The 27,444-nt window shown below is 37.9% G+C and overlaps 2 protein-coding genes across 2 annotated transcripts in view; both read right to left on the bottom strand.

The window, feature by feature from the left end:
- LOC137185288 (polymeric immunoglobulin receptor-like) overlaps positions 1-8,192 on the bottom strand; it is an 80,548-nt gene extending 72,356 nt beyond the window's left edge. Inside the window, exons 1-2 of the mRNA XM_067593634.1 lie at positions 8,069-8,192; positions 3,679-4,020 (exon numbers count right to left, since the gene is read on the bottom strand). Of these exons, the coding sequence (XP_067449735.1) occupies positions 3,679-4,020; positions 8,069-8,192 (466 nt within the window). The remainder of the gene's footprint in view (positions 1-3,678; positions 4,021-8,068) is intronic.
- A 4,953-nt stretch (positions 8,193-13,145) lies between these two features.
- Positions 13,146-17,623, bottom strand: LOC137185188 (uncharacterized). The gene is made up of 5 exons (XM_067593509.1): positions 17,272-17,623; positions 16,628-16,954; positions 16,048-16,200; positions 15,543-15,706; positions 13,146-15,261 (listed from the first exon to the last, which is right to left on the bottom strand). The coding sequence occupies exons 2-5, from the start codon at positions 16,896-16,898 to the stop codon at positions 15,139-15,141; spliced, it is 711 nt and encodes a 236-aa protein (XP_067449610.1). The 5' UTR covers positions 16,899-16,954; positions 17,272-17,623; the 3' UTR covers positions 13,146-15,138.
- Positions 17,624-27,444: the final 9,821 nt, after the last annotated feature.

The following is a 27,444-nucleotide window of genomic DNA, read 5'->3' as shown; positions in this document are numbered from 1 at the left end:
GAGGTAGGATGAATTTCAGTGACAAATAGCACTATAATAATATAATATAATAACAAATGAAATGATGGTGGAATTACTGTGCTGATGAACTGAGTGATGTGTTTCAAAGATATTTCAGTTCTCTTTAGACTCTGAGGTTGTTCCTGATCTCTGGAAGAATTCTAACATCATTCCAATTCTGAAGACCAGTACGCCTGAAATCCTAAATAACTATAACATTAACATCACTAGTAATGAAAGATGAGTCTGGGAGAGGTGTTGATGATGCAAAGTTATTTATTTTGAACTCTCTACATGAACATTTAGAACAAACAAGCACATATGTAAGATTATTTTGTGTAGATTTTTCATCAGCCTTTAATACAATGCAGCCACACATACTAATAAAAAAAAGCTCAAATCTTATTTCCATTTAAATCATCAACTCATCAGATTGATTATCAGTTTTCTCACTAACAGAACTCAGACAGTGGATATAAATGGTCGAATATCTGAATCAGTTTCAATCATACTGTAAAATAAACAAACACTTTCATACTGCTGGAGTTTCTACCAGCTGATATTTTACTGCAACATCAGATATTTTGGTGGAAAAAACAACAACCAGGTACGTTTTCTCTGAACATTTCACTCATATGTTCAGTATCAACATTTTTGGAATTTAAATACATTAATTAACAACAGAAAATGTAATCAGTAGGCCATTGTAGAAGATGTGATGAAGCCTTGTTTTGATCAGAAAAATTAAAAGTATGTTTCACACATCTAAACATGAAAACCAGTTAAATTTGACCCTAACACAATAGGAGGATTAAATGATTTTAGCATCAGGCTGCAACATCACAAAATGTGATAAAAGTAGAGTCTGAATACTTTCTGAATGCACTGTAATATGCAATTGAGTTGAATATGAATGTAATTTCCAGGAGACAGAGTTGGCTCAAAGTGTAGAAGAACAATATCAAACAACATCTACATTTATGAAGACAGAATGAACATTTCAGAATAAGCAAGTAAGAAGAAACATGATCAGTTGTGTATCATCAGCATAGAGGTGAAAAATAGCATGTTTATAGTTAATATCTGCTGATTAAACAAAAAGAAGAAATGAAGTGGAACAAACTGGAATCTTGCAGCACATGTTAACCTGCACAGTACAGAATCCAGATCCAAATCCAAACACCATCATGTGTTTGCTGTGAGTGCAGAGTAGTTTTGGTCCGGATCGCTGCTGTCTGGATCCAGGCTCTGGTAGATGTTGTCTTCATACTTGGAGACTGGAGGACGGTTCTCATAGCTGACAGATAACTGAAAATAAAACAGTAATGACATCAAACCTAATATAGCATTAACCACGGTAACAGCCCAGATATTGTGTTCTTCAATTGTTTGCTGATATTTTAGTGATAACAACTGGACAGGCCAGAGGTCTATTAACAATAATTATGATTTTATTTAATTATAGTTTTGTTCATACTAGTGAAGTATTTGCAGACATGAGATTGTTTATTCCTAACTGCAAAAATAAAATGTATAAATGCCAACAGTAAGAGTTAACATGAGACATACAGAGTTAAAGGAAGTCACCTCCATGTTTCTGCTGTCTGAGGTTCCTCTGGTGTTCAAACCAGAGTTCCTCCTCTTCTTCAGTTTGTAGAGGAGCAACAGAACAACAGCCAACAGCAAAACAACCACAGGCACACATACAACCAGAGGCAAGAAGTAACCTGGGCGAGAGACCTCAGAGACGGCTGGGAAGGAAGAGAGAGAGAGAGACATTTATTAGTTTAAAAGACTGGGATCTTTTGTCTTGTATTAGAAGCTTAAAGGTTCCCTGTGGAGTTTTTGACCACAAGTAGCTTGTTTTTACATCACATGTTAGTAATTATCTTACATCATTAGAAACGTAGGATGTGTTTAAACATTAGACATGAAGATAACAAGGAAATTTATTGTAAAATTGAAAGTGAAATGTTTTCTTCTAGGTGCTGAACTGTCTTATGTGCTGAAACACATGTTGGACCATCTTGTTATTCTTATTAGACAACGTTGTTATGCTGAATTTGACTGTTTTAAGAGGACGTTTTGTTGCAGAGAGACAGTGATGGACAGATGGACAGACATGAACTGTCCTGTACCTGTAAACTGCTCTGTGGTTTCAGGGAAAGATGATGAAGGTGTGAAGCTTCCTGAACTGGAGATTAAACTCTGTGTTGTTGTTGGTGTGGAGGCTGATGGGACTGATGTTGGAAAAGGTCGGAGAGTCCAGTTTGGTTTTGAAGTGGTTGGAGCCGTGAACAATGAAAACACATTGAAACAATCAGATACTGAATCAATAATGCAGAGAAATGAGATGCTGCTCTAGACAGAAAGATCATATTGACAGCATCCATCACATACACAAGAAATACGCAGCACTAAATATGTTAATGAAGTAAATGATTAAGAATATTTTAAGTGGGTTTGTTCTATTATTATTAAGTCTTGTTATTTGATTTTTGATTACAGAAGAGTGAGATAATAACATCCACAGGTTGATTTTCTGACATTAAACATAAAAGCACAAATGTCTGAAAAGGTTTTTAAAAATCGTACAAACTGATTGTTGTAAATTTAAAAACTAACATTATAAAGGCAACACATTTTACATCAGATTACTTTGTGACTCTACAAATGAGTTTCATCTTTAGAAACATTTTAGAGTATGATGTCTTGAACATTAAGGAACCTGAGGAACCGTTCTTCTCTATGTTACCTAATGTTAATAGAAATATAGAAAAGGTCCCAGGTTGGACAACTAGTATGACTCTGCCAACCTCAACACTCCTCTTGTTGTCACAAATCAACTTCTGTCTGTAACCCAAAAAATAAGATATTTGTTTCTGTCATGTCATTTCCATCCACTCTTTAAATTTTGAATTCAAAATTATTATTTTTTTCATTTAAAAATTAAAACAATTTTTCATAATTTAACCATCTAACAATTGATATTCATTGAACAGAATGTGGACTGAAAATTAAATATAAAACTCACCATCTACAACAAAGATCGGGAACGTGTAGGATGAATCTGGAGACGAAGCTCTGCCGTAACCACACCTGTACCGTCCTGTGTCTGACTTCTTCAGCTGTGTGATGGTCACAGACAGTCCAAATGCAGATCCTTTTCTATATTCAATGCTGTATCTGCCATTCTGAGCTCTGTTCTCTTCTGTTTCAACCAGGATGTCTTCTTCTTTTTTACATTCATCCTTACAGAAGAACTTTCTGGTTACATTGACAGTATCGAGGCATCCAGATGTGACACTTCCTCCCACAGTTTCTGTACGGGTGAAACGAGTGTTTTGACCCAACGTTGCCGCTGAAAAGATGAACAATCAACAGTTACTGTCTGTACTTCCTGTGAGATGCTGCAGTCTGATCACAATATTTCCTGCTTCACATTTACACAGATCCACAGAGTCACACTGGGAGCTGCCCCAGCTCAACCAGTCTGACTGCTGGAGTAATGATTTCATCCAACATTGATACACTGAGTCAATATATCATAAACGTCTCACATTCTTCAACAATTTAATTAGATTCTATCTGACTTCATTTATTCTTAAGCTTCAAAATCATTAAATGGGATGAACATAGTAAATATATCAGGTTTTATGACTTTCAGTAGAAACTCACCATCTATAACTGTGACGTCAAAGTCCCAGTAAGAATCTGGGACTGAAGATCCACCCAAACCACATCTGTACCGTCCTGAGTCTGACTTGGTCAGCTGTGTGATGGTCACAGTCACAATTCTTCTTCCAGAAGATCCATCTTCATATCTGATGCTGTATCTGCCACTCTGAGCTGTGACACCATCTGTTTTAATGAGAATGTCTTCTTCTTTACATTCTCCTTTACAGAAGAACTTGGTGCTTCCAGATGAAGTCAAGGAGCAAGTAATAGAACCACTTCCTCCTTCAGCTCCAGCATAAAGGTTTATTGCATTGACGAGTCCAGTGTTTCCATCCTGCAGTGCTGTTGGAAAGATGAACAGTGAATACTGATGATCAATACTTTGTGTATTGTAGACTTACTGTAAACAGACTGCAGATTAATGAGGGCTAATCCATCAGTTCACAGAGAAGCAGAGATGATACAGAGGCAGCCATTAGCAAAGTTTTCACTGACTGTACAGCAGTTGCTGTTGTTCTACTTGTAGCTGCAGTTGCAGTCACAGTGTCTCTGTGTAACGTCTGTTTTTCAATGTTTTTCTTTCATACTTTCTAATATCAAACACATTAATGAGCATCAAATATTCATGATGGATGGTTCATAACAAGCTCTCTAAAATTGTTAACATTGCAGGGAAGGTGATTGGAAAGTCACAAAGACAACTTTGCAATATATTTGACAGTGCTGCACACAGGAAGGCTAAACATAGAACTGCAGATACCTCTACACTACACAACTACACTCAGAGACTGAGCTGCTCCCATCTGGCCATCGATTCAGGGCCCCAAAGGCCAACCGGTACTTTTACACAAAGTCTTTTATTCCCTACACAACACAGGCGTTGAACACAGAATGATGGATCAGGGAACACTTGTTATTTTATAAGATTTGCTCTCTGGTATTATTTATATAACCTATCTGCTGCTACCTGCCCATTTACACTATTGTATGTTGTATATTTTGTATGTTTTTAATGGTGTGTTGTGCTATGTGTAGTGTATGTACTTTTGCTTTATTGTGGGAGAAGCCAAAGACAAATTTCCACTGAGGTGGACAATAAAGTCAATTAATCAATCAATCAATCAATATCAGTCAGTCAGTCAGGTAATCAGTCCTCACCTGCTAAGAAGCAGAAGAACAGAACATGGTGGATATTCATTCTGAGTTTGATCCTGATGCAGAAAATCATCAAACTGTCAGAGAACTGCCTCTATATGTCTGTCTGATCAATCAGGAAGCTGAAGATGCTTTAAGTTAACACTCCTTCCTCTCTCTCTCTCTCTCTCTCTCTCTCTCTCTCTCTCTGCAACATGAGTGATCTAGAGGAAGCATACATGTCTGACAAGTACAGTATTCAGGCGCTAGTCCACTGAGCAGTGTTTTAATCGAGTCACTAAGTCTCGAGTCCTCAGTGTTCGAGGTCGAGTCATCAAGGTTGAGTCTGAGTGGAGTTCCAGGATGGGCTCCGGTGCTCCACTCTGGCAGTCAAAGAGCTGACATACAGATAAAAAAGGTCTATATTAAACATATTCATGATGCACTGATTGCAATTTTCTCGGCCGATTCTGATTTTATTTCTTTCTTTCTTTCTTCTTTTTCGGACTTAAAGGTATTACAGATTGCGAGCTTTGTGTCTTCTTCACTCACGCTAAAGAACTTCCATACCAACGACATGTGTGGTTGTTGCTGTCTGTGCCGCAGCTGCTGCTGTGTGCGTGACGTGAACCATAGTGTGGCTATGTGCGGAATATTTGACAGCAAAAAATCAGATATATATTACTTCTTTATCAATTAACAAGTTCAAGTCCTCGTCTTCAACTTCCGAGTCCGAATGCAGTCAATGCTCGAGTTCAAGTCCGAGTCCTGGACTCGAGTACTACAACACTGTCACTGAATGATTTCAACACCAATAAAAGGATCTTAAAATTGACTCTAAAACTGACAACCAATGAAGGGACTTTAGGACGGGTGAGATGTGTGCTCTCCTTCAGGTCTTAGTCAGTACACATGCTGCTGCAATCTGAATGATCTGCAGTTTATTTATAACTTTCTTAGGTAGACCAGAAATGAGATCATTGCAGTAATCAAGCCAGCTAGTGATAAAAGCTTAAATAAGTGTCTCAGTATCTGCCTGGGAGAGAAACAGTTTCACTTGAACAATATGGGGATAAAAGGCAGTTTTAAAAGGCAGTTCAAAACAGTCTCAGCTGGACAGATGAGTCCTAAACCAATCTAAAACTGAGCCAGAGAGGCCAACACACTTCTGTAGACTGTTAATAAGGATTTCATGATCAACTGTATCAAAAGCAGCGCTTCAGTCTAAAATAACTAATATTGAAAGTTTCTTGTCATCCATGTTCATTCTCAGGTCATTTAAATCATTAACTAGTGCTGTCTCAGTGCTGTGTGGTGAGGATGAAAGCCAGATTATAACTTCTCAAATATACAGCTGAAATTTATGTAATCATTTAGCTGTTTAAATACTAATTTCTCAAGAATTTTACTTAAAGAAAGATTTGAAATTGGCCTGAACTCATTTAGCACTAAAGGATCCAGGTTACTATCAGTTTTCAGTGGCAGGGGGAAACTACCAGTCAGCAGGGAGTGATTTACAATCACCAGCATTTCATCCTCCAGACCAGAGGTTGTCAACGTGAGAGGTGGGCCTCATTCTGTATTACATAGTTTATATCAAACCTGATTTAGATTCATGATCAAAACTGCTGTGAAGGCTCTTATATAATGATATATAATAATTAATAATATAATATTTCAGAATAATAAAATAATAAATTATGACTGAAGATAAGGACACTTTACTTTAACCAGCTCCATTTAGGATCTATGAGCACCATATAAACGTTTAGTGAATATTTCATACTTTCTAATATCAAACACATTAATGAGCAACAACTATTCATGATGGATGGTTCATGTTTTGTTAAGCTGAACTAATTAAATGTTTTCTTCCTCTCACTCTCGCTATCTGTTTTATACATCAGCAGTTTCATGATGAAGCTGCTTTGACTCTGTAACTGTGATGAAACTCTAAAATGAATTTGACTGATGTCAGGTTTAAATCATAACTCTTTTATTTTAAGCTAAAGGAAGTAAAGTTAAAAGTAAAGTGAATGTTCACAGTTTCAGTCAGTTTTAATTTAATGTTGATTTGATGTTGAGAAAACGATTCAGATCAGTTGAAGACATGTAGTCTTAAAATAGTGTTTTAGCTTCCTTTCGTTAGTATTTCACACACTGATGACACATATTCAAACCACTGTGGTTTCACTCTGTATTTTAAGGTCATCAGATAAACATCAACAGCACATTCAGCAGCGTTTCACAGGCTGTTTCCATAAACAGAACATGGTCAAACTTCAATAAATTTAAATCATTCATTAGTAACAGCTCAGGGGTCTGTATCATGAAGAAAGATCAGCTAATGGGTGTCAATTTTCCAGTTTTACACAACCGTCCTAACCTTTAACTGGCATCGGTCACCATGGTAACGTACGCTCCAGAGCAGGTTCAGTTCAAAGATCAGATCAAACATGTCAGCAGCACAAATTTAAAGAATTATCTTTCTGAAAAAGTGGAATCATCAAACAAAATCCAGACTGGGAGCAGACAGACAGGCAGATAATCAGCTCAGAGGGTTGGAACATGATTAGAAGCACAATAGACAAGAGGCTGGTATAAATGCTAGGTAGCTAATGAGGAAATACATTACACTAATACAGTTTCATTTTCATTCATACTTGCTGCTGTCACCAAGTGCAGCTCATGGAGGGATGTTGGGTCTCTGTAAATTAAAGACTACGGTCTAGACCTGCTCTATTTAACATGAATTTGATCAAACACTGGGACTTTTTTCTTTTTACTTAGATCCTATAGTTGTTCTTATATTGTTTATTTTGGTAAAACTGGTTCATGTTGAAGATGTTAATCTTTGGCCCTGAAAGTTATAAAAGTAGTGTTAAAAAACAAAAGTATACAAACATTCAGTATCTGCATGAGCATTCATTCTGAAACAAAATATAAGCTATTGCATACATTACTACAGCTATATAGAATAGGCAATTAACTATTTTATGAATTATTCATAATGTAACTAACCTTTTCTTTTATTCATTTTGCCAAGGCATTTTTAGAAGGTAATGAGACAGAAAATGTTCCATAAACATTTTCACAAGTGAACCACTTTATTGTCCTATTGAAACTATATTTGTGGATAATGAAAACCAGTGTAGTCATGGGATGGATCAGGAAACTTCTGCCTTATTCTCAGCACCACACATGATGATATTACCACCCAGACATGTTTACAGATGTTGTTGTGCCTCCAGTTCACCATAGTCCTGCCTGTAGCTGTTGTACGCAGCCTGCAGGACCCATGAATGGAGGCACACTCCATCTAGTCCAGTGTGGACTGTCATGCATTGTATCTCTTCCTCCAACTCTGCACACTTGGTCATGACCTCATTTACACCAAAGTAGAGACACACTGACCAATAACTGCCTTGAGAAGACATGTTATTTGATAAAACAATAGACACTTTTAAAACTTAAAACCGTTATAACTTTAAACACTCTGTCCCAGTATCTTTTAAAATGTCTTGGAAAAATGTACCTGATTGACGTCCCTACAGCACACACTCTCCAAGCTTCTGGCATGGAGGCTCAGTGACAACAAATGCACCTGTTTATACAGACTCAGGTTTACTACAACACAAGTCAGGTTTGTAGCAGTTGTATTCATTTCAATAATATACCTGGTCTTATAAGTAGTAATGTCCTATAACTGATTTGAATATGGGATTATCATAACGTTAACGTCACCCTATCGTCCACTCCCAGACTGGTGGCATCACAGACTGGTATATCATTTTGAGTTTGAGACCTTCTACTATAATCCACACCTCCATTGTTTTATGGACTATGATTATCTGGACATGCCATACACTATCATCAGTGTTTCACTATTGCTGTTGCTATTTTCTTTCATTTACTTTCTCCTCCTTTATTCGCTCCATTATTGAAACTCTAAACTTGGCATACGTATGAATGAATGCTACCATATAATGTTTTTTGTTTTTTTTCCTTTGGCATGTACCTCCCATTGAATCTACAGGCAGCCAGGGATCTAACATATTTACAAAGAAACTTTTAATTAATGTGCAGTATTCAATGTGCCACCAATATAGTTACTTTAAACTTGTTACATTTGCATAATGGATATTTATCCCTCTGCTTTAACACTATTATAACTACTAATAACGTTGCTACTACTGTACTACCATAGTTTTGTAATGATTTCTCTGGCTCTCAGTTTGCATCATATGTGTTCCTCCTTTATTTGACAGCCTTCCTAAAACATGTTCATTACTTGACCACCAGAGGGCAATGTAAGCTCAAATGATCTCTGTTTGACTGTTACTGCATCCAATCCTGCCCACAAACATCCGGGTCAGTTCAGTTGAGCAAATTCAACTTGCCTATAACTGGTTAAGATGTGTAGGGGGTAGAATATGAATAACTTGCATATTTCAGTTCAGTCTTGCATACATTGTTTGACAAGCAATTATGGTTACAAGACTCTAAACCAGTTAGAGAACTGATCTTTAACATGTATATTTTGCTTGTTCATTTTCATATCATAAATCTTTGCACTTTGTCTACTTCAGCTATGTTCACAGTGCTCTCAAGGACAGTTGTTCCCTTGAGAATGTTTTTTTCCATGTGGGTGACAGCACTGTCAGGTAGGGCTGGGCGATATGACCAAGATCTCATATCATGATAACGATCCCTATCCCGACATAACACATTTTAATTCAATGTATAAATAGATGGTCAGCATAAAGCCGCCTCCGTATGTGCTTTTACAGCATGTTGGCGGAGGTCAGACTGATTAGAGCTGTAAACTCTGTCATGAGGGAGGACAAAGACGTTACTAGGACGAGGGGAGGACATTTCTCTTCTTTGATAACATTAAAAGTTAAGTTAGACTTTTCTGTTGGCTTCCTGACTCATTTAAAAAAAGACGAGAGAAGAGAGAGAGAGAGAGAGAGAGAGAGAGAGAGAGAGAGAGAGAGAGAGAGAGAGCAGCTGTGGTCAAGTGAGCTAGAGAATGAATGAAGAGAGGGAGGGCTGGTAGTGAGAAAACCGGTGAATCAGATCAATAAAACATCATTTTCTGATAGTTTCACAGCGGTTACTCTAAATCACAAACACACCCACACCGACACACACCTCCGCTCAACCCTGCAGCTGTAGCAGAGACTCTCACACACTGAGCTGAAATTAAAAGAGTGCACATACATTTGGTAAATAACATCAATAAATACAGTCTCTATTGCGTTTTGCCGTCATTTCTGGTTGCCGTCTCGCTGCTTCTCTCCTCTTCCTCAGCGCGGGCGGGGCTCAGCCCTCCGCATATGTGCAGCTCAGCAGAAGAGACAGACAGCGGTGAAGAGTTGACAACAACTAAACTCATTATGTTACTGTCATTGCAATAAAAGCTTTGCGAGTATAAAGCCAAGAAGAGCAATTAATCAATGTAATCTGCACAAAAGATGGACAGACTCCAAATGACGAAAAATATTTCCATGATTTGCGTCACAACGATATAAACAACAGAGCATAATATGAAACGATAGACATTTTTCTCTCGTCACACGATGTATATCGTCACATCGCATATCTTTTCTATTATTTTTATTTCTGTTGGCTGGACTGCACTGCGCTTTCCAAATGAATCGGCGCGAGATGATGGAAGCGGAGGACAGCAGCGACGCAGAGCGACTGTGTTTCTGCTCTGAGCTCTGACGCTCTCAGCTCTGCTGTTAAATGTTGTGAAGTCATTCAACTCCTGTTGAAACAGACATGTACCAGCGTCTCTGCGTCTCCTCCTCTACCGTCCAGTGTGATCAACTCTCCGCCTGGCAGCGCTGTCAGCAGCCTGCAGGAGAGACGCTCCGCGGTGCTTTTGGATGTTATAACTCAACTAATACCAGGATACAAGCTTTTTATTACTCTGATGTTTTCACATCACAAACGATGAACAACAGCATTAAAACACGAGTCTTGCAGGTAAAACATGCGACTCATGCAGCTGATGATGATCAGTTCTCCAGATCCTCTGTGTTGCAAAGCTGCTGTGCTGATCCAGCTTGACCTGCTGTGTGTCTGTGGTCACCCGCCTTCCTGCTTCACTGCCTTGAGTTGAGATTGTCAACTAGAAGTCTGTTTATTGAATTTAAAAGTAAAACTGTCTTTCACTCAACCAGCCTGTCTGAGTGTCTGCATGAGGGTTCTGCTTCCTGTTGTCTAAACTGTTTTTTTTCATACGGACCCGGACCTACAGCCAAGACAGAGGGTTATGATTTAAAACCTGACGGGGCGCTTCTATTTTAATTGCCGCAGCTTCTGTCGTCTTTACGGTAGTGGTTTAGTGGCTGAGGAAACGCACAGACCAATAGCACGCGAGTTCAGCCTTACCACGTGATACCACTCAGCCAATCAAGTTTGTGTATTCCAATAAGGAAACATTGCGACTCCACAGTGCAGACAGATGATGAAGAGTTGGAGGCAAGACGAGTGAGACGGTGAAAGAGAGAAAAAGACGAGTGAGACGGAGAAAGGGAGAGAAAAATAAAGAAGAAATGGCGCTCTCCAAAAAAAGAAAAGTGTATAGCGAAAATAGAGCATTAGATCGATTATCAGTTTTCTTACTAACAGAACTCAGACAGTGGTTATAAATGGTCGAATATCTGAATCAGTTTCAATCATATTGTAAAATTATCGACAGTGTTATTCTGTCTCTTCTCAGTCAGTTAAATCAATCACATGAACTCATAACACCAGAGCTGTGGACTGGTGCGACAGATCTGTTTTAGATTCACATGTGTCCAAAACTAAAGAAATAGTAATCTCACCAAAACACACAGACAGTTCCAACAATCATTCTTGGCTTCAGTAAGTGTTGAACTCGTCCAGACCTACAAATATTTGGGAACTGTGTTTGATGACAGATTGAGATTTAGTGACAGTACAGATGTTATTGTGAAAAAGGCTCAGCAGCGTCTGTGCTGTAAACCAAACTCCATTAGAGTCGATCAGAGAATATTGACAACGTTTTATTCCTCTTTTATTAAAAGTTTTTTAACTGCTGGTTTACATTTGTCAAAAGGACAAGAGCCCATTGCAACATGTTGTTAACTTCAGCTCTAAAATTATTCTCAAAACACAAAGATCCCTGTTACAGCTTAATACTGAACAAGTCCTCAACAAAGCAGAGAAGATTATCAGCAACCACACACATGATGTCCTCTATGACTACTTTAACCTGATGCCATCAGGAATGTGTTTTATATCTCCTGCATGTAAAACAAACAGAAGGAAGTTTTTTTCCCAGAAAATCAGATTTGTGAATTCTAGAAATGACCTTCATATACGACTAAACTGTTTCACAGTGACGTTGTCTTATCAAACATAATCTCTGCCTGGATGATGTTCACAGTAATGAATGAAGCTACATTTCTATGTGTCTCTGCAGTGAGAGGGAGGAGGTCGGGGTGGATGGGGGGCTACAAGATGCAGGACTGTGACAGCAGAGTCCCGGGTTCACACCCCTGATCATCATCTGGTATTTGGTTTTCCAGGTTTTCCAGGTTTTGGTAGGAGAGTTTTTAGGACCTCTCTTAATGAGGTAGGATGAATTTCAGTGACAAATAGCACTATAATAATATAATATAATAACAAATGAAATTAAAGCTGCAAGCAGCGTTGAACGGGCCTTCGCGCCCTTGGGCACATGGGGCCGCGGCCCAGTCACCTAAGCCTCTGGGAACCAAGAAAACGTTTGGAGATGATCAGTGTGAGAGTCTTTTGACACACAATACTAACCAGTTTCTCTCTGTGAGCCCACCCCTCTGTTTATCACAGATAATTATGAATTATGAAATCAAAATATTGTTAACCTTAATCAATAATTCGGGCACCAACTGTAGGATCTGTGAGGAACACAGTTGATTATTTGCAATAATTATCAATTATCAAAGATAATTAACTAATTAAAGCTGCAAGCAGCGTTGGTCAGGATCTCGCACTCTGGCCCGTCGGGATCAGATCACACTTTTTAAAAATGAGGGATATTTCTTACAAGTGTAGTGTGCTTTTATTTTGAAAGTTTGATTGACATGTGTACTGTCAGGTGTGTAGAGACAATAAGTAACTGCAGCTGGACACAGAAAAATACTCATATATTTGAATGGAGAGTGTGAGCGAACCCACACCTTTTTGAACATTTACTGCTTCCACATAATTTTAGATACAAACTTCATTTGAACTTTAAATGAGTCACGAGACTTTGACCTACAAATCTTGAATTTACATGTGTTTTCTATCTTTTATTGTTTTTGAGATATTAGAGTGTGAGTTTTAAAGTCTTTTCTTGCTCCTCCTGTGATTTTATAATGAGTGTGTATTGCGGAATGTTTCACAGTACTGAGGGAGTGACATCACCAGGAGCAGTTGGAGAGGAGGATTTTAGAGAACGCTTCTTGTGAAATATCCTCATAAATCCCATGACTTTGGCAAAATCTAACATTAAAAATCATATTTTAGTAGGAAATTTTGTTGTGAATCCATTGATACAGGTTTGAAAGTGGTCAGACTTATAGTTTAGACGCCAGATGCCCCAGTTTGGCACAAAGTCCATGCCCAGAGATTGCCTCCCCATTGGTTTACATTGTAAGGTGTAATGTCGCACTCCAACTTTCAGGGCTTACTAAATCTAAACCGTTCCGAGTTATTACAAAGTTTTTAATAACTTTTGCTCAACACAGTGTGATAAGTCATGTATTAACGTTTGAAGCCGATACCATTAACGCCCTAGGAGGAGATAGCGTTTATTCAAGGTCCAAAATTGGCCAAAAATCATACTTTGAAATTGAGATTGCGGACTTCCTGTTGGATTTAGGTCAGGGGTGTCAGCATATGATTTGTAGGTCTTGATGAGACGAATAATTGAGTTTTGGTTCGATCTCTCTACGACATTCCTACGGGCTGTGGCGGCCGTTTTAGATACATAGGTGGCGCTCTCGAGCACATTTTGGCACTTTGGGGGTTAATTTTTACATTTTATCAAATTTTTCACCAGACCTGATGTGCTTGCCAAATTTGGTGAGTTTTTGAGCATGTTTAGGGGGTCAAATTAAGGATTGAAGTGGCGTATTAATAAAGAATAATAATAAAGAAACAAACACACGAAACAAACGCCCTTTGGGCTCAGGCCCTAATGATGGTGGAATTACTGTGCTGATGAACTGAGTGATGTGTTTCAAAGATATTTCAGTTCTCTTTAGACTCTGAGGTTGTTCCTGATCTCTGGAAGAATTCTAACATCATTCCAATTCTGAAGACCAGTGCACCTGAAATCCTAAATAACTATAACATTAACATCACTAGTAATGAAAGATGAGTCTGGGAGAGGTGTTGATGATGCAAAGTTATTTATTTTGAACTCTCTACATGAACATTTAGAACAAACAAGCACATATGTAAGATTATTTTGTGTAGATTTTTCATCAGCCTTTAATACAATGCAGCCACACATACTAATAAAAAAAAGCTCAAATCTTATTTCCATTTAAATCATCAACTCATCAGATTGATTATCAGTTTTCTCACTAACAGAACTCAGACAGTGGTTATAAATGGTCGAATATCTGAATCAGTTTCAATCATATTGTAAAATAAACAAACACTTTCATACTGCTGGAGTTTCTACCAGCTGATATTTTACTGCAACATCAGATATTTTGGTGGAAAAAACAACAACCAGGTACGTTGTCTCTGAACATTTCACCCATATGTTCAGTATCAACATTTTTGGAATTTAAATACATTAATTAACAACATAAAATGTATTCAGTAGGCCATTGTAGAAGATGTGATGAAGCCTTGTTTTGATCAGAAAAAATACAAGTATGTTTCACACATCTAAACATGAAAACCAGTTAAATTTGACCCTAACACAATAAGAGGGTTAAATGATTTTAGCATCAGGCTGCAACATCACAAAATGTGATAAAAGTAGAGTCTGAATACTTTCTGAATGCACTGTAATATGCAATTGAGTTGAATATGAATGTAATTTCTAGGAGACAGAGTTGGCTCAAAGTGTAGAAGAACAATATCAAACAACATCTACATTTATGAAGACAGAATGAACATTTCAGAATAAGCAAGTAAGAAGAAACATGATCAGTTGTGTATCATCAGCATAGAGGTGAAAAATAGCATGTTTATAGATAATATCTGCTGATTTAACAAAAAGAAGAAATGAAGTAGAACAAACTGGAATCTTGCAGCACATGTTAACCTGCACAGTACAGAATCCAGATCCAAATCCAAACATCATCATGTGTTTGCTGTGAGTGCAGAGTAGGTTTGGTCCAGATCGCTGCTGTCTGGATCCAGGTTCTGGTAGACGGAGTCTTCATACATGGAGACTGGAGGACGGTTCTCATAGCTGACAGATAACTGAAAATAAAACAGGAATGACATCAAACCTAAAATATAGCAGTAACCATGGTAACAGCCCAGATATTGTGTTCTTCAATTGTTTGCTGATATTTTAGTGATAACAACTGGACAGGCCAGAGGTCTATTAATAATAATTATGATTTTATTTAATTATAGTTTTGTTCATACTAGTGAAGTAGTTGCAGACATGAGATTGTTTATTCCTAACTGCAAAAATAAAATGTATAAATGCCAACAGTAAGAGTTGACATGAGACATACAGAGTTAAAGGAAGTCACCTCCATGTTTCTGCTGTCTGAGGTTCCTCTGGTGTTCAAACCAGAGTTCCTCCTCTTCTTCAGTTTGTAGAGGAGCAACAGAACAACAGCCAACAGCAAAACAACCACAGGCACACATACAACCAGAGGCAAGAAGTAACCTGGGCGAGAGACCTCAGAGACGGCTGGGAAGGAAGAGAGAGAGAGAGACATGTAGTTTAAAAGACTGGGATCTTTTGTCTTGTATTAGAAGCTTAAAGGTTCCCTGTGGAGTTTTTGACCACAAGTAGCTTGTTTTTACATCACATGTTAATAATTATCTTACATCATTAGAAATGTAGGATGTGTTTAAACGTGAAATGTTTTCTTCTAGGTGCTGAACTGTCTTATGTGCTGAAACACATGTTGGACCATCTTGTTATTCTTATTAGACAACGTTGTTATGCTGAATTAGACTGTTTTAAGAGGACGTTTTGTTGCAGAGAGACAGTGATGGACAGATGGACAGACATGAACTGTCCTGTACCTGTAAACTGCTCTGTGGTTTCAGGGAAAGATGATGAAGGTGTGAAGCTTCCTGAACTGGAGATTAAACTCTGTGTTGTTGTTGGTGTGGAGGCTGATGGGACTGATGTTGGAAAAGGTCGGAGAGTCCGGTTTGGTTTTGAAGTGGTTGGAGCTGTGAACAATGAAAACACATTGAAACAATCAGATGCTGAATCAATAATGCAGAGAAATGAGATGCTGCTCTAGACAGAAAGATCATATTGACAGCATCCATCACATACACAAGAAATACGCAGCATTAAATATGTTAATGAAGTAAATGATTAAGATTTGTTCTATTAATCACTAAAAAGTATTGTTATTTGGACAACTAGTATGACTCTGCCAACCTCAGCACTCCTCTTGTTGTCACAAATCAACTTCTGACTGTAACCCTTAAAAACAGATATTTGTTTCTGTCATGTCATTTCCATCCACTCTTTAAATCTTGTATTCAAAGTTCTTTTTTTTCATTTAAAAATTAAAACAAAACAAGTTTTCATAATTTAACCATCTAACAATTGATATTCATTCAACAGAAAATTAAATATAAAACTCACCATCTACAACAAAGATCGGGAACATGTAGGATGAATCTGGAGACGAAGCTCTGCCGTAACCACACCTGTACCATCCTGTGTCTGACTTCTTCAGCTGTGTGATGGTCACAGACAGTCCAAATACAGATCCTTCTCTATATTCAATGCTGTATCTGCCATTCTGAGCTCTGTTCTCTTCTGTTTCAACCAGGATGTCTTCTTCTTTTTTACATTTATCCTTACAGAAGAACTTCCTGCTTCCATAGACAGTATCGATGCATGGATATGTCATATTTCCTCCCACAGTTTCTGTACGGATGAAACTGGTGTTTTGACCCAACGTTGCCGCTGAAAAGTTGAACAATCAACAGTTACTGTCTGTACTTCCTGTAAGATGCTGCAGTCTGATCACAATATTTCCTGCTTCACATTTACACAGATCCACAGAGTCACACTGGGAGCTGCCCAGTTCAACCAGTCTGACTGCTGGAGTAATGATTTCATCCAACATTGATACACTGAAATCAATATATCATAAACGTCTCACATTCTTCAACAATTTAATTAGATTCTATCTGACTTCATTTATTCTTATGCTTCAAAATCATTAAATGGGATGAACATAGTAAATATATCAGGTTTTATGACTTTCAGTAGAAACTCACCATCTGTAACTATGAGGTCAAAGTCCCAGTAAGAATCTGGGACTGAAGATCGACCCAAACCAAATCTGTACCGTCCTGAGTCTGACTTGGTCAGCTGTGTGAAGGTCACAGTCACATTTCTTCTTCCAGAAGATCCGTCTTTATATCTGATGTTGTATCTGCCACTCTGAGCTGTGACACCATCTGTTTTAATGAGAATGTCTTCTTCTTTACATTCTCCTTTACAGAAGAACACAGTGCTTCCAAATGAAGTGAAGGAGCAAATAATTGAACCATTTCCTCCTTCAGTTCCAGCAATAAGGTTTATTGCATTGACGAGTCCAGTGTTTCCATCCTGCAGTGCTGTTGGAAAGATGAACAGTGAATACTGATGATCAATACTTTGTGTATTGTAGACTTACTGTAAACAGACTGCAGATTAATGAGGGCTAATCCATCAGTTCACAGAGAAGCAGAGATGATACAGAGGCAGCCATTAGCAAAGTTTTCACTGACTGTACAGCAGTTGCTGTTGTTCTACTTGTAGCTGCAGTTGTAGTCACAGTGTCTCTGTGTAACGTCTGTTTTTCAATGTTTTTCTTTCATACTTTCTAATATCAAACACATTAATGAGCAACAAATATTCATGATGGATGGTTCATAACAAGCTCTCTAAAATTGTTAACATTGCAGGGAAGGTGATTGGAAAGTCACAAAAACAACTTTGCAATATATTTGACAGTGCTGCACACAGGAAGGCTAAACATAGAACTGCAGATACCTCTACACTACACAACTACACTCAGAGACTGAGCTGCTCCCATCTGGCCGTCGATTCAGGGCCCCAAAGGCCAACCGGTACTTATACACAAAGTCTTTTATTCCCTACACAACACAGGCGTTGAACACAGAATGATGCATCAGGGAACACTTGTTATTTTATAAGATTTGCTCTCTGGTATTATTTATATAACCTATCTGCTGCTACCTGCCCATTTACACTATTGTATGTTGTATATTTTGTATGTTTTTAATGGTGTGTTGTGCTATGTGTAGTGTATGTACTTTTGCTTTATTGTGGGAGAAGCCGAAGACAAATTTCCACTGAGGTGGACAATAAAGTCAATTAATCAATTAATCAATCAATATGTTTTGTTAAATTACATTTAGTTTAGTTAAATTACAAGATTAGATTATAGAGATGTTGTAATTAGTAACAGAATAATTTAGAGAACGACAGGAAAACTAATTAACATGACAGCAACATGAAACTTGTGTGATACAAATCTGACATTTGTTAAAATGAACACAATGAATGTCCAGAAGCAGTTTGTGCTGCAGCTTTACAGACACAGTCAGGTAATCAGTCCTCACCTGATAAGAAGCAGAAGAACAGAACATGGTGGATATTCATTCTGAGTTTGATCCTGATGCAGAAAATCATCAAACTGTCAGAGAACTGCCTCTATATGTCTGTCTGATCATTCAGGAAGCTGACGATGCTTTAAGTTAACACTCCTTCTCTCTCTCTCTCTCTCTCTCTCTCTCTCTCTCTCTCTCTCTCTCTCTCTCTCTCACTCACTCTCTTCTCTCTCTCTCTCTCTCTCTCTCTCTCTGCAACATGAGTGATCTAGAGGAAGCATACATGTCTGACAAGTACAGTATTCAGGCGCTAGTCCACTGAGCAGTGTTTTAATCGAGTCACTAAGTCTCGAGTCCTCAGTGTTCGAGGTCGAGTCATCAAGGTTGAGTCTGAGTGGAGTTCCAGGATGGGCTCCGGTGCTCCACTCTGGCACAGTCAAAGAGCTGACATACAGATAAAAAAGGTCTATATTAAACATATTCATGATGCACTGATTGCAATTTTCTCAGCCGATTCTGATTTTATTTCTTTCTTTCTTTCTTTTTTTTTGGACTTAAAGGTATTACAGATTGCGAGCTTTGTGTCTTCTTCACTCACGCTAAAGAACTTCCATACCAACGACATGTGTGGTTGTTGCTGTCTGTGCCGCAGCTGCTGCTGTGTGCGTGATGTGAACCATAGTGTGGCTATGTGCGGAATATTTGACAGCCAAAGATCAGATATATATTACTTCTTTATCAATTAACAAGTTCAAGTCCTCGTCTTCAACTTCCGAGTCCGAATGCAGTCAATGCTCGAGTTCAAGTCCGAGTCCTGGACTCGAGTACTACAACACTGTCACTGAATGATTTCAACACCAATAAAAGGATCTTAAAATTGACTCTAAAACTGACAACCAATGAAGGGACTTTAGGACGGGTGAGATGTGTGCTCTCCTTCAGGTCTTAGTCAGTACACATGCTGCTGCATTCTGAATGATCTGCAGTTTATTTATAACTTTCTTAGGTAGACCAGAAATGAGATCATTGCAGTAATCAAGCCAGCTAGTGATAAAAGCTTAGATAAGTGTCTCAGTATCTGCCTGGGAGAGAAACAGTTTCACTTGAACAATATGGGGATAAAAGGCAGTTTTAAAAGGCAGTTCAAAACAGTCTCAGCCGGACAGATGAGTCCTAAACCAATCTAAAACTGAGCCAGAGAGGCCAACACACTTCTGTAGACTGTTAATAAGGATTTTGTGATCAACTGTATCAAAAGCAGCACTTCAGTCTAAAAGAACTAATACTGAAAGTTTCTTGTCATCCATGTTCATTCTCAGGTCATTTAAATCATTAACTAGTGCTGTCTCAGTGCTGTGTGGTGAGGATGAAAGCCAGATTATAACTTCTCAAATATACAGCTGAAATTTATGTGATCATTTAGCTGTTTAAATACTAATTTCTCAAGAATTTTACTTAAAGAAAGATTTGAAATTGGCCTGAACTCATTTAGCACTAAAGGATCCAGGTTACTATCAGTTTTCAGTGGCAGGGGGAAACTACCAGTCAGCAGGGAGTGATTTACAATCAGCAGCACTTCATCCTCCAGACCAGAGGTTGTCAACGTGAGAGGTGGGCCTCATTCTGTATTACATAGTTTATATCAAACCTGATTTAGATTCATGATCAAAACTGCTGTGAAGGCTCTTATATAATGATATATAATAATTAATAATATAATATTTCAGAATAATAAAATAATAAATTATCATTTCAACTCTGACTGAAGATAAGGACACTTTACTTTAACCAGCTCCATTTAGGATCTATGAGCACCATATAAACATTTAGTGAATATTTCATACTTTCTAATATCAAACACATTAATGAGCAACAACTATTCATGATGGATGGTTCATGTTTTGTTAAGCTGAACTAATTAAATGTTTTCTTCCTCTCACTCTCGCTATCTGTTTTGTACATCAGCAGTTTCATGATGAAGCTGCTTTGACTCTGTAACTGTGATGAAACTCTAAAATGAATTTGACTGATGTCAGGTTTAAATCATAACTCTTTTATTTTAAGCTAAAGGAAGTAAAGTTAAAAGTAAAGTGAATGTTCACAGTTTCAGTCAGTTTTAATTTAATGTTGATTTGATGTTGAGAAAACGATTCAGATCAGTTGAAGACATGTTCTCTTAAAATAGTGTTTTAGCTTCCTTTCGTTAGTATTTTATACACTGATGACACATATTCAAACCACTGTGGTTTCACCCTGTTTTTTAAGGTCATCAGATAAACATCAACAGCACATTCAGCAGCGTTTCACAGGCTGTTTCCATAAACAGAACATGGTAAACCTTCACTAGCTTCAAATCATTCATTAGTAACAGCTCAGGGGTCTGTATCATGAAGAAAGATCAGCTAATGGGTGTCAATTTTCCAGTTTTACGCAACTGTCCTAACCTTCAACGGGCGTCGGTCACCATGGTGACGTACGCTCCAGAGCAGGTTCAGTTCAAACATGTCAGCAGCACAAATACTGAAGAATTATCTTGCTGAAAAAGTGGAATCATCATTCTGAAACAAAATCAGAGTTGGAACATGATTACAAGCACAATAGACAAGAGGCTGGTATAAATGCTAGGAAGCTAATGAGGAAATACGGAGCTGGTTCATAGGTGAGCATGGAAATCAGGTGAGCAGAGATGGTGGGAACACACTGAAGCTTATAACTGGGCAGATGGAGAATGACAAAGACAGGAGAAGAAAGTGACTGACAAACACTAGAAATGGACAGAATGTGAAAAATTTGCTGACAGTGCTGACAGTGCGAAAGACTTTTGACAACACGTAATCATCAATATATGTATAATAAACAATTATTTTTTGTTTCATTCACTCGTCTCTCCTGACTGTATGTACTGTATGTAGAGACATGACTGTAAACTCACAGTCTGATCCAGTCATGATGTGTTTGGTGATTTGCACTTGAAAAGGCTTCGAGGTTAAAGGTTTCTCTCCTCCTGGTTCAGGCTCAAATTAGATGATGCTCTGGGTTTTGGGATGAGCAAAATATGTCAAGAGGTCAAGAGACACACCCTGCTTGGGGCCCTTAGTTTCTTGTGTCTTGGGTGTGACTCTCATGTACCATGCATGTGCGTGCAGATGTATATCTCGTGGCTGTTTGCTTTCTTTGTCTTTTAAAGGCTATAAAAGAGGTTAGTTTGGCTCTGTATAGTTAGGACAAGCTGATGCCAACCTTTGTGTGAGTCTGTCTCCTTATTGTACAATAATAATTTTTAATCTTCAACCCAGCAGTGTTTTATGTATTATTTCATGTGTGTGTTTTGGTGTTTTCAGACAATTTCCACGACAAGAGCAAAAACCGCTGTTCTAAGAAATGACTGATGTACATGAAAGCAGTAACTTTAGAAAGTCCTGAGTAACTAAACTAATATCTAACCAGGATTTAGATTCTGACAGACAGCTTTGGTACGGACTGAATGAATGAGGAAATTAAACATTAAGATGGAGGAGACAAAGAGAAACTCAAAGTCTGTTGAAGAAAACCTGACAGGGAGCAGGTTAGCTTCACAGAGTCAGTTACCATGGTAACCGACCCAGCGTTAGCGTTAGCTCTCTCTCTGGAACTGAAAACCCAGAGTTTCCCTCATCTCAGGGTGAACAAACTCAGAGTTGTTTCATGTCTTCATTCATTCAGTCCGTATCAAAGCTCGTATTGAAGCTGTCGTGGACGAAGAAAACAGCTGCCCAACAATAAGAAGCTTTAGCTTTTTGGTCCTGACCAGCTAAACGCACCACATGAGTTACCTGAGATATTTTTTTTTGTGTGTGTGTTAACAATTGTCCATCAATGTTCTTATTTACAGGACGTAAAGCACCATAAATCAGCTCTAAGATGCATGTTTGTGTAAAATGAATTAAATACCTTCATAGCTTGGATTCATAATGGGTTTTTTATTTTTTACTGTAATATATATATCCATTGGCATTTGTTAGCTCTATGTATAGACACTTAAGATTTTTTTTAAGTGGTCAACATCCCACTTTTAAAAAGGAGCTTTTATTTTGAAAGGGGTTTTGGTTTCTTTCCTGTAAATAACATTCAATGTTTTTAAAATCATAATTGTCTAACTTAAATCCTGTGATCTGCATTGTCTAGACTACTTCTCTGGGCTTTAAAGTTACTACAAGGAACTTTTAACTGGTTCTGAAACAGTCTCATGATGCCTCTGATGCCTCTATATGACCTACATAAACAAACAAGACCATCTGTGAAAAGATCGGCTATGTCTAAACAAAGTTTACTTTGCTTCACCATCATCATATTACAATTATTAATCTTACACAGCCACAAACAAACATGTCTACAGGGGCCACTAAGTCAACACAAAATGAAAGTTCCTTGTAGTAACTTTAATGCATTTAAGTGTTTTTTCATTCTAATTTTCTTAATTAAATATCAAAACAAGGTTGATGTTTTGACTTGTTGCTAGAGGAGTGAAACTGAAGTTCTGTGAAAACTGTTAACCACATTCTTATGATTTTTATCAAACATGAACCCACAGGCAGGTTTCAAGTGTGAAGCACGTTGATCAAACAGGAAGATACACACTTCCTGATTCAAGTTTCTCTCTGTTTATGCAAGTGCTCTTGGGGGGGGGGAGAAACATTAACAAACTTACGGATAAAAAAGTCAAGAGTTAGAAGCTCTTGAGTTATACAAGTGAAAAGCACTTTGAGAATTGACAATGCTTCATAGAAAAGAGAAGCCAAAGCCCAGACTGCTGTGAGTGTTCAGCACTCTTGGAAAATGTGCAACATTTTGGTATTCTGACACTTTCTAGTCAACACAAACACACTCACAGTTGGCAACATAATAAGGGGAGTGGTTCAGGATATTTAGAAATGTGTGACATCAGACAGTATACTCATTTCTCTCCGTCAGGCCTTGGCTGAAGCTCTGCACCAGTCTGATGAGGCCCCAGAATAAAAACCTCTTTAATCACCAGTGAAATCAAAGTTCCGCTGACAGCAGCTGCCTCTGGGCTGTGTGTGCTGTCCTGGTACCACTTTACTGCCAACTGCAATTAAAGCAAACCACCATTTCCCCCACAGGAATGCATCATCAAAATGATTAAACACCAATGGCATACTGTACATGCAGTGTCATACACACACATAACAGAGACCAATAGATCAATGAATGGTACTTTAGTAAAGTGGATCTGTTTAAAGTTAAAATGTCTTATGTAGCATTTTTGTGTTTCAGTAGAAGTATTTTAGAGCAGTGGCAGCTAACAAAGTACATTTACTCAAGTACTATAGTTAATTACAATTTACTTGTGTATTTCTATTATGTATTCCTTTATCCTTCTACTGTACTACATTTCAATACATTTATTTGACACCTGCTTGCAGATTACATCCATCTCCCAGCACCTCTAAAGCTCACTAATTAACATCTCGTTTTTATAAATCCGTACAGAAATTGAAGTGTAAAAACAAATTGTGGCTTCACGAGGGGTTATATGCAGGAATATCTCCTATGTACTATTATATTACATACCATTATTTATATTTATGTTTCTGCCATATGTGTATCAGTCTGCAGCTGAAAATACACAATTTACTCCTGTTTAAGTGAATCTTTTTAGGAAATTGTTGTATCTGTTCTAGGAAATGACTGAGCCTCTTTGAAAAAAACGAAGCTATACATTTGTGAACCGTATTTGAGGCTCTGTTTACACTTGACATTAACATGTGTCTTGAGTGATCCAATCACAAGTGGGCCACTCTAAGTACAGGTGTGAATACACCCAAGATGCATTGAGATTAGGCATGGGAATTGATAAGATTTTATTTATACCAATGACATGATCGATTCTACTTATCGGTCCAATTTTTTATCAATTCCCTTATTGATTCCTCATCAGTTTTATGTGTGGAAAAAAAGTAGACCTACACAGGTTTTCAACGTCAATGCAAATGTATTATTATCTCTGAGCCTGACAAGGTGCAGAAACAGAGTAGAATAAAGGCTTGAATGCTGCAGCAGACTGGAGCAAGTGATTCTATTCAGAGAAGGGATTGTTTGGAGACCAACCCCAAGTTTTGTCCAAGTCTGTTTTGTCAGCTAATAAACATTATCAGTGTCTGATAACCGATAAGGATGCAGTGCTGTTATTTATGGTTAGGCATTCTGATTAGGCTACCTCTGTCCATCCTTGGCCCTTAATATCTTAGTGTATTTTGATGTGCTTGTTAAACAGTAATGATGTTTTATGATTCGACAACACTGTGGTTAAGTTCTGGTTAGGTTTAGGCACAAAAACCACTTGGTTAGAGAAAGATCATATTTTGGGTTAAAATAATCACTTGCATGTCAAAATACAATGTGGTCCATGTTAAGACATGGTGGTCCATGTCAATGTATTCACATGCTTTCAAATACATGCATACATAAAGACAATTACAGCAGTAACCCCAACCACCGCGACCCAATTAAAACAATAAAACGTTACAAAAACCAAATACAATTTCAAAAGCTGTAAGCTCAGAACCACAACTTGATACGTGTTGTTATGCTTCAAGTCAGTGTACAGTGTTACTCAACATATTAGTCACATTTTTAATTTTCATGTCTTCTAAGCATTTTGAAGCACCAGTTGTCGCTCTCTTTGTTGTGTACAGTTACCATGGTTACAGATGTGTCCATGTGACTGTGCTCTCCAGTAATGCAACAGACTGACTCTCTTCAGAATGTTTGAACATAACGTTCTTGCTCATCCAGAATTAGCATTAGCATTAGCCCAGACATAATGTTACTGATGAATCAACCAGACCAGAGCCGAATGTTTAGGTTCTGTAAAGTCAAAAGCTTCCAGTCATTTACTGAGGCCACAACTGTTCTTGATTTAAAGTGGAACCAAACACAATGACGGGACATTTGTTCATCTATGCAGTTGCATTAATAAGTGTAAAACTTTGGTTTATAAGGAGCACTTCTGTAGTAACAGAACACTGAAGTGAATATTCTGTCTGTTCTTTTGCAGCTCCATGTCTACAGTAATACAACAACATGTAGATATGATAACATTCATACTCAATCAGCAAAATGTCTCATCTGTCTGTGATTAAGTGCAATGTCAAGAGAGGTGTGGGATGTAATCAAGAAGCCAATGAAAGTCGTACTATCTAATTATAATATTTCTTTATTAATTTTCTCTACTGCAAGTTTATTTCCTTTATTAACTTTGGGTCTATTGTTATTTGTTTCCATCATTCTGTTATTGATTTTTTCCCATTTCTGTGTGTTTTAATGCATTTATATTCCTTGTGTAAAGCACTTTAGTTGACCTCAGTGTTTGAAAGATGCTCTACAAATTAACATGTTTTATATGGAACAATTATACTTTCTTTGATTAATCAGGCAGCAGACTGAGACCAAACAATGAACTTGGAAATGGTTTTTTTTTTTTTACAGGTAATAATCAGTTCTTTCATTGTTTCATAAACACAGAACAAAATAGCCCTGATGAGAAAAACTGTCCCTTTCATTGTTCACTTAATCTGCAGTGACTGAATCAGCAGCCTGTCATTCATATTCTCGTCCACTAGGAGTCACTGCTGGACTTTCCAACAACATGTGCCTGAGTTTAAAGGGCTGTCATCATGTGACTGCTGAATTGTGAGGTACTTTGAGTGAACATTCAGTTTTGGAGCACAGGGCTTTTTCTCCTGCAGGATTGTTGATTTCATGTCCAGCACAGTTGCCCCAAGAAGAAAGACACATGGCACCAAATGAGGAGCCCAAAATAAGTGTGGAGGGGGGTCATCATGAGTTTGACCTTCACATGGGAGGCCTGCAGACTGGTGATGTTACTGTTAATATTGTTAGAGTAGTGTTTCAGTAGTGTGTAATAATTACTAAGGAACTGTGTATATCACAGACTTCTCTCTGCTGTGTCAGGATTTGAGGTGGGGACAAAATTACTACTGTGGCAGGAAGCTTTAAACTGAGTTGGCCCACTCTAGGATAGCTGGGATTTCTGCTCTTAGCCTTTGTGACGGCCAGATGACCTCAGGAGAGCTGATTAAACAGAACCCTGCTCTCCATGACTGTAAACTGGCACACTGATAAATGTGAGCATTGCTCATTTTCCTGTGGACTTCCTGGATCACGCTGGAGCACCTTTAGTTGATTTTACTGTGGACTTCTATGACAAGTTTGATCAAGTTGAATTGTCTGTAATTACTTTATCCTTTCTTTTCATTCAGCGCCATCATCAGATCTAAACTTGACCAATACTTTTCTGCAGACTAACAACGTTCCCATCAGCCTCAACTGTACTTTCTGTTAAGTAGGGACATTGATTCTCACATTTTTCACAAATCAAGTGGTCATGTGATCTACTCGATTCCACAATGAGTAATCGCACAGAGAGGAAATCCAATGATTAGATGACCCTGATTATAAGACTAAATACTTCCAATAAAGTAAAAAACATGTTTGTGTATTTCGTCCTTCACTTCCTCACAGTCTCCCCTGTCAGAGTCAGAAGCTGTCCCAATGATTTTCTCCTCATCATCTGTGACAGCTTCATTCTCGGCTGTTTGAGGATGATTCAACACTCGCTGTGTTTCTAATCTAAAACACACAAGAAATTGAAAGAAACTAACTTAACAAGCAACAGTAAGGCTACAAACAACCCATAATGCAAGACATAAGTTCAGTTGAAAAAGAAAGAATATCTGATGTTGTGAATAACATGTACAGTAATTAGTAATAAGTAGTCATCGAAAGTATAATATGTACAGTGGGGTCCAA

The sequence above is a fragment of the Thunnus thynnus genome, chromosome 6, assembly GCF_963924715.1.
Source record: "Thunnus thynnus chromosome 6, fThuThy2.1, whole genome shotgun sequence".
NCBI lineage: Eukaryota > Metazoa > Chordata > Actinopteri > Scombriformes > Scombridae > Thunnus > Thunnus thynnus.
This window is presented reverse-complemented; position numbering and strand designations above follow the sequence as displayed.

What these genes read in the sequence shown, in the direction of transcription:
- LOC137185188 (XM_067593509.1), bottom strand. Translation starts at nt 16,898, where the DNA reads ATGACATATCCATGCATCGATACTGTCTATGGAAGCAGGAAGTTCTTC. An exon ending in AACCACAGAGCAGTTTACAG is followed by an intron (nt 15,707 to 16,047) that starts GTACAGGACAGT and finishes CTTCCTTCCCAG; the next exon opens with CCGTCTCTGAGGTCTCTCGC. An exon ending in CAGACAGCAGAAACATGGAG is followed by an intron (nt 15,262 to 15,542) that starts GTGACTTCCTTT and finishes TTTTATTTTCAG; the next exon opens with TTATCTGTCAGCTATGAGAA.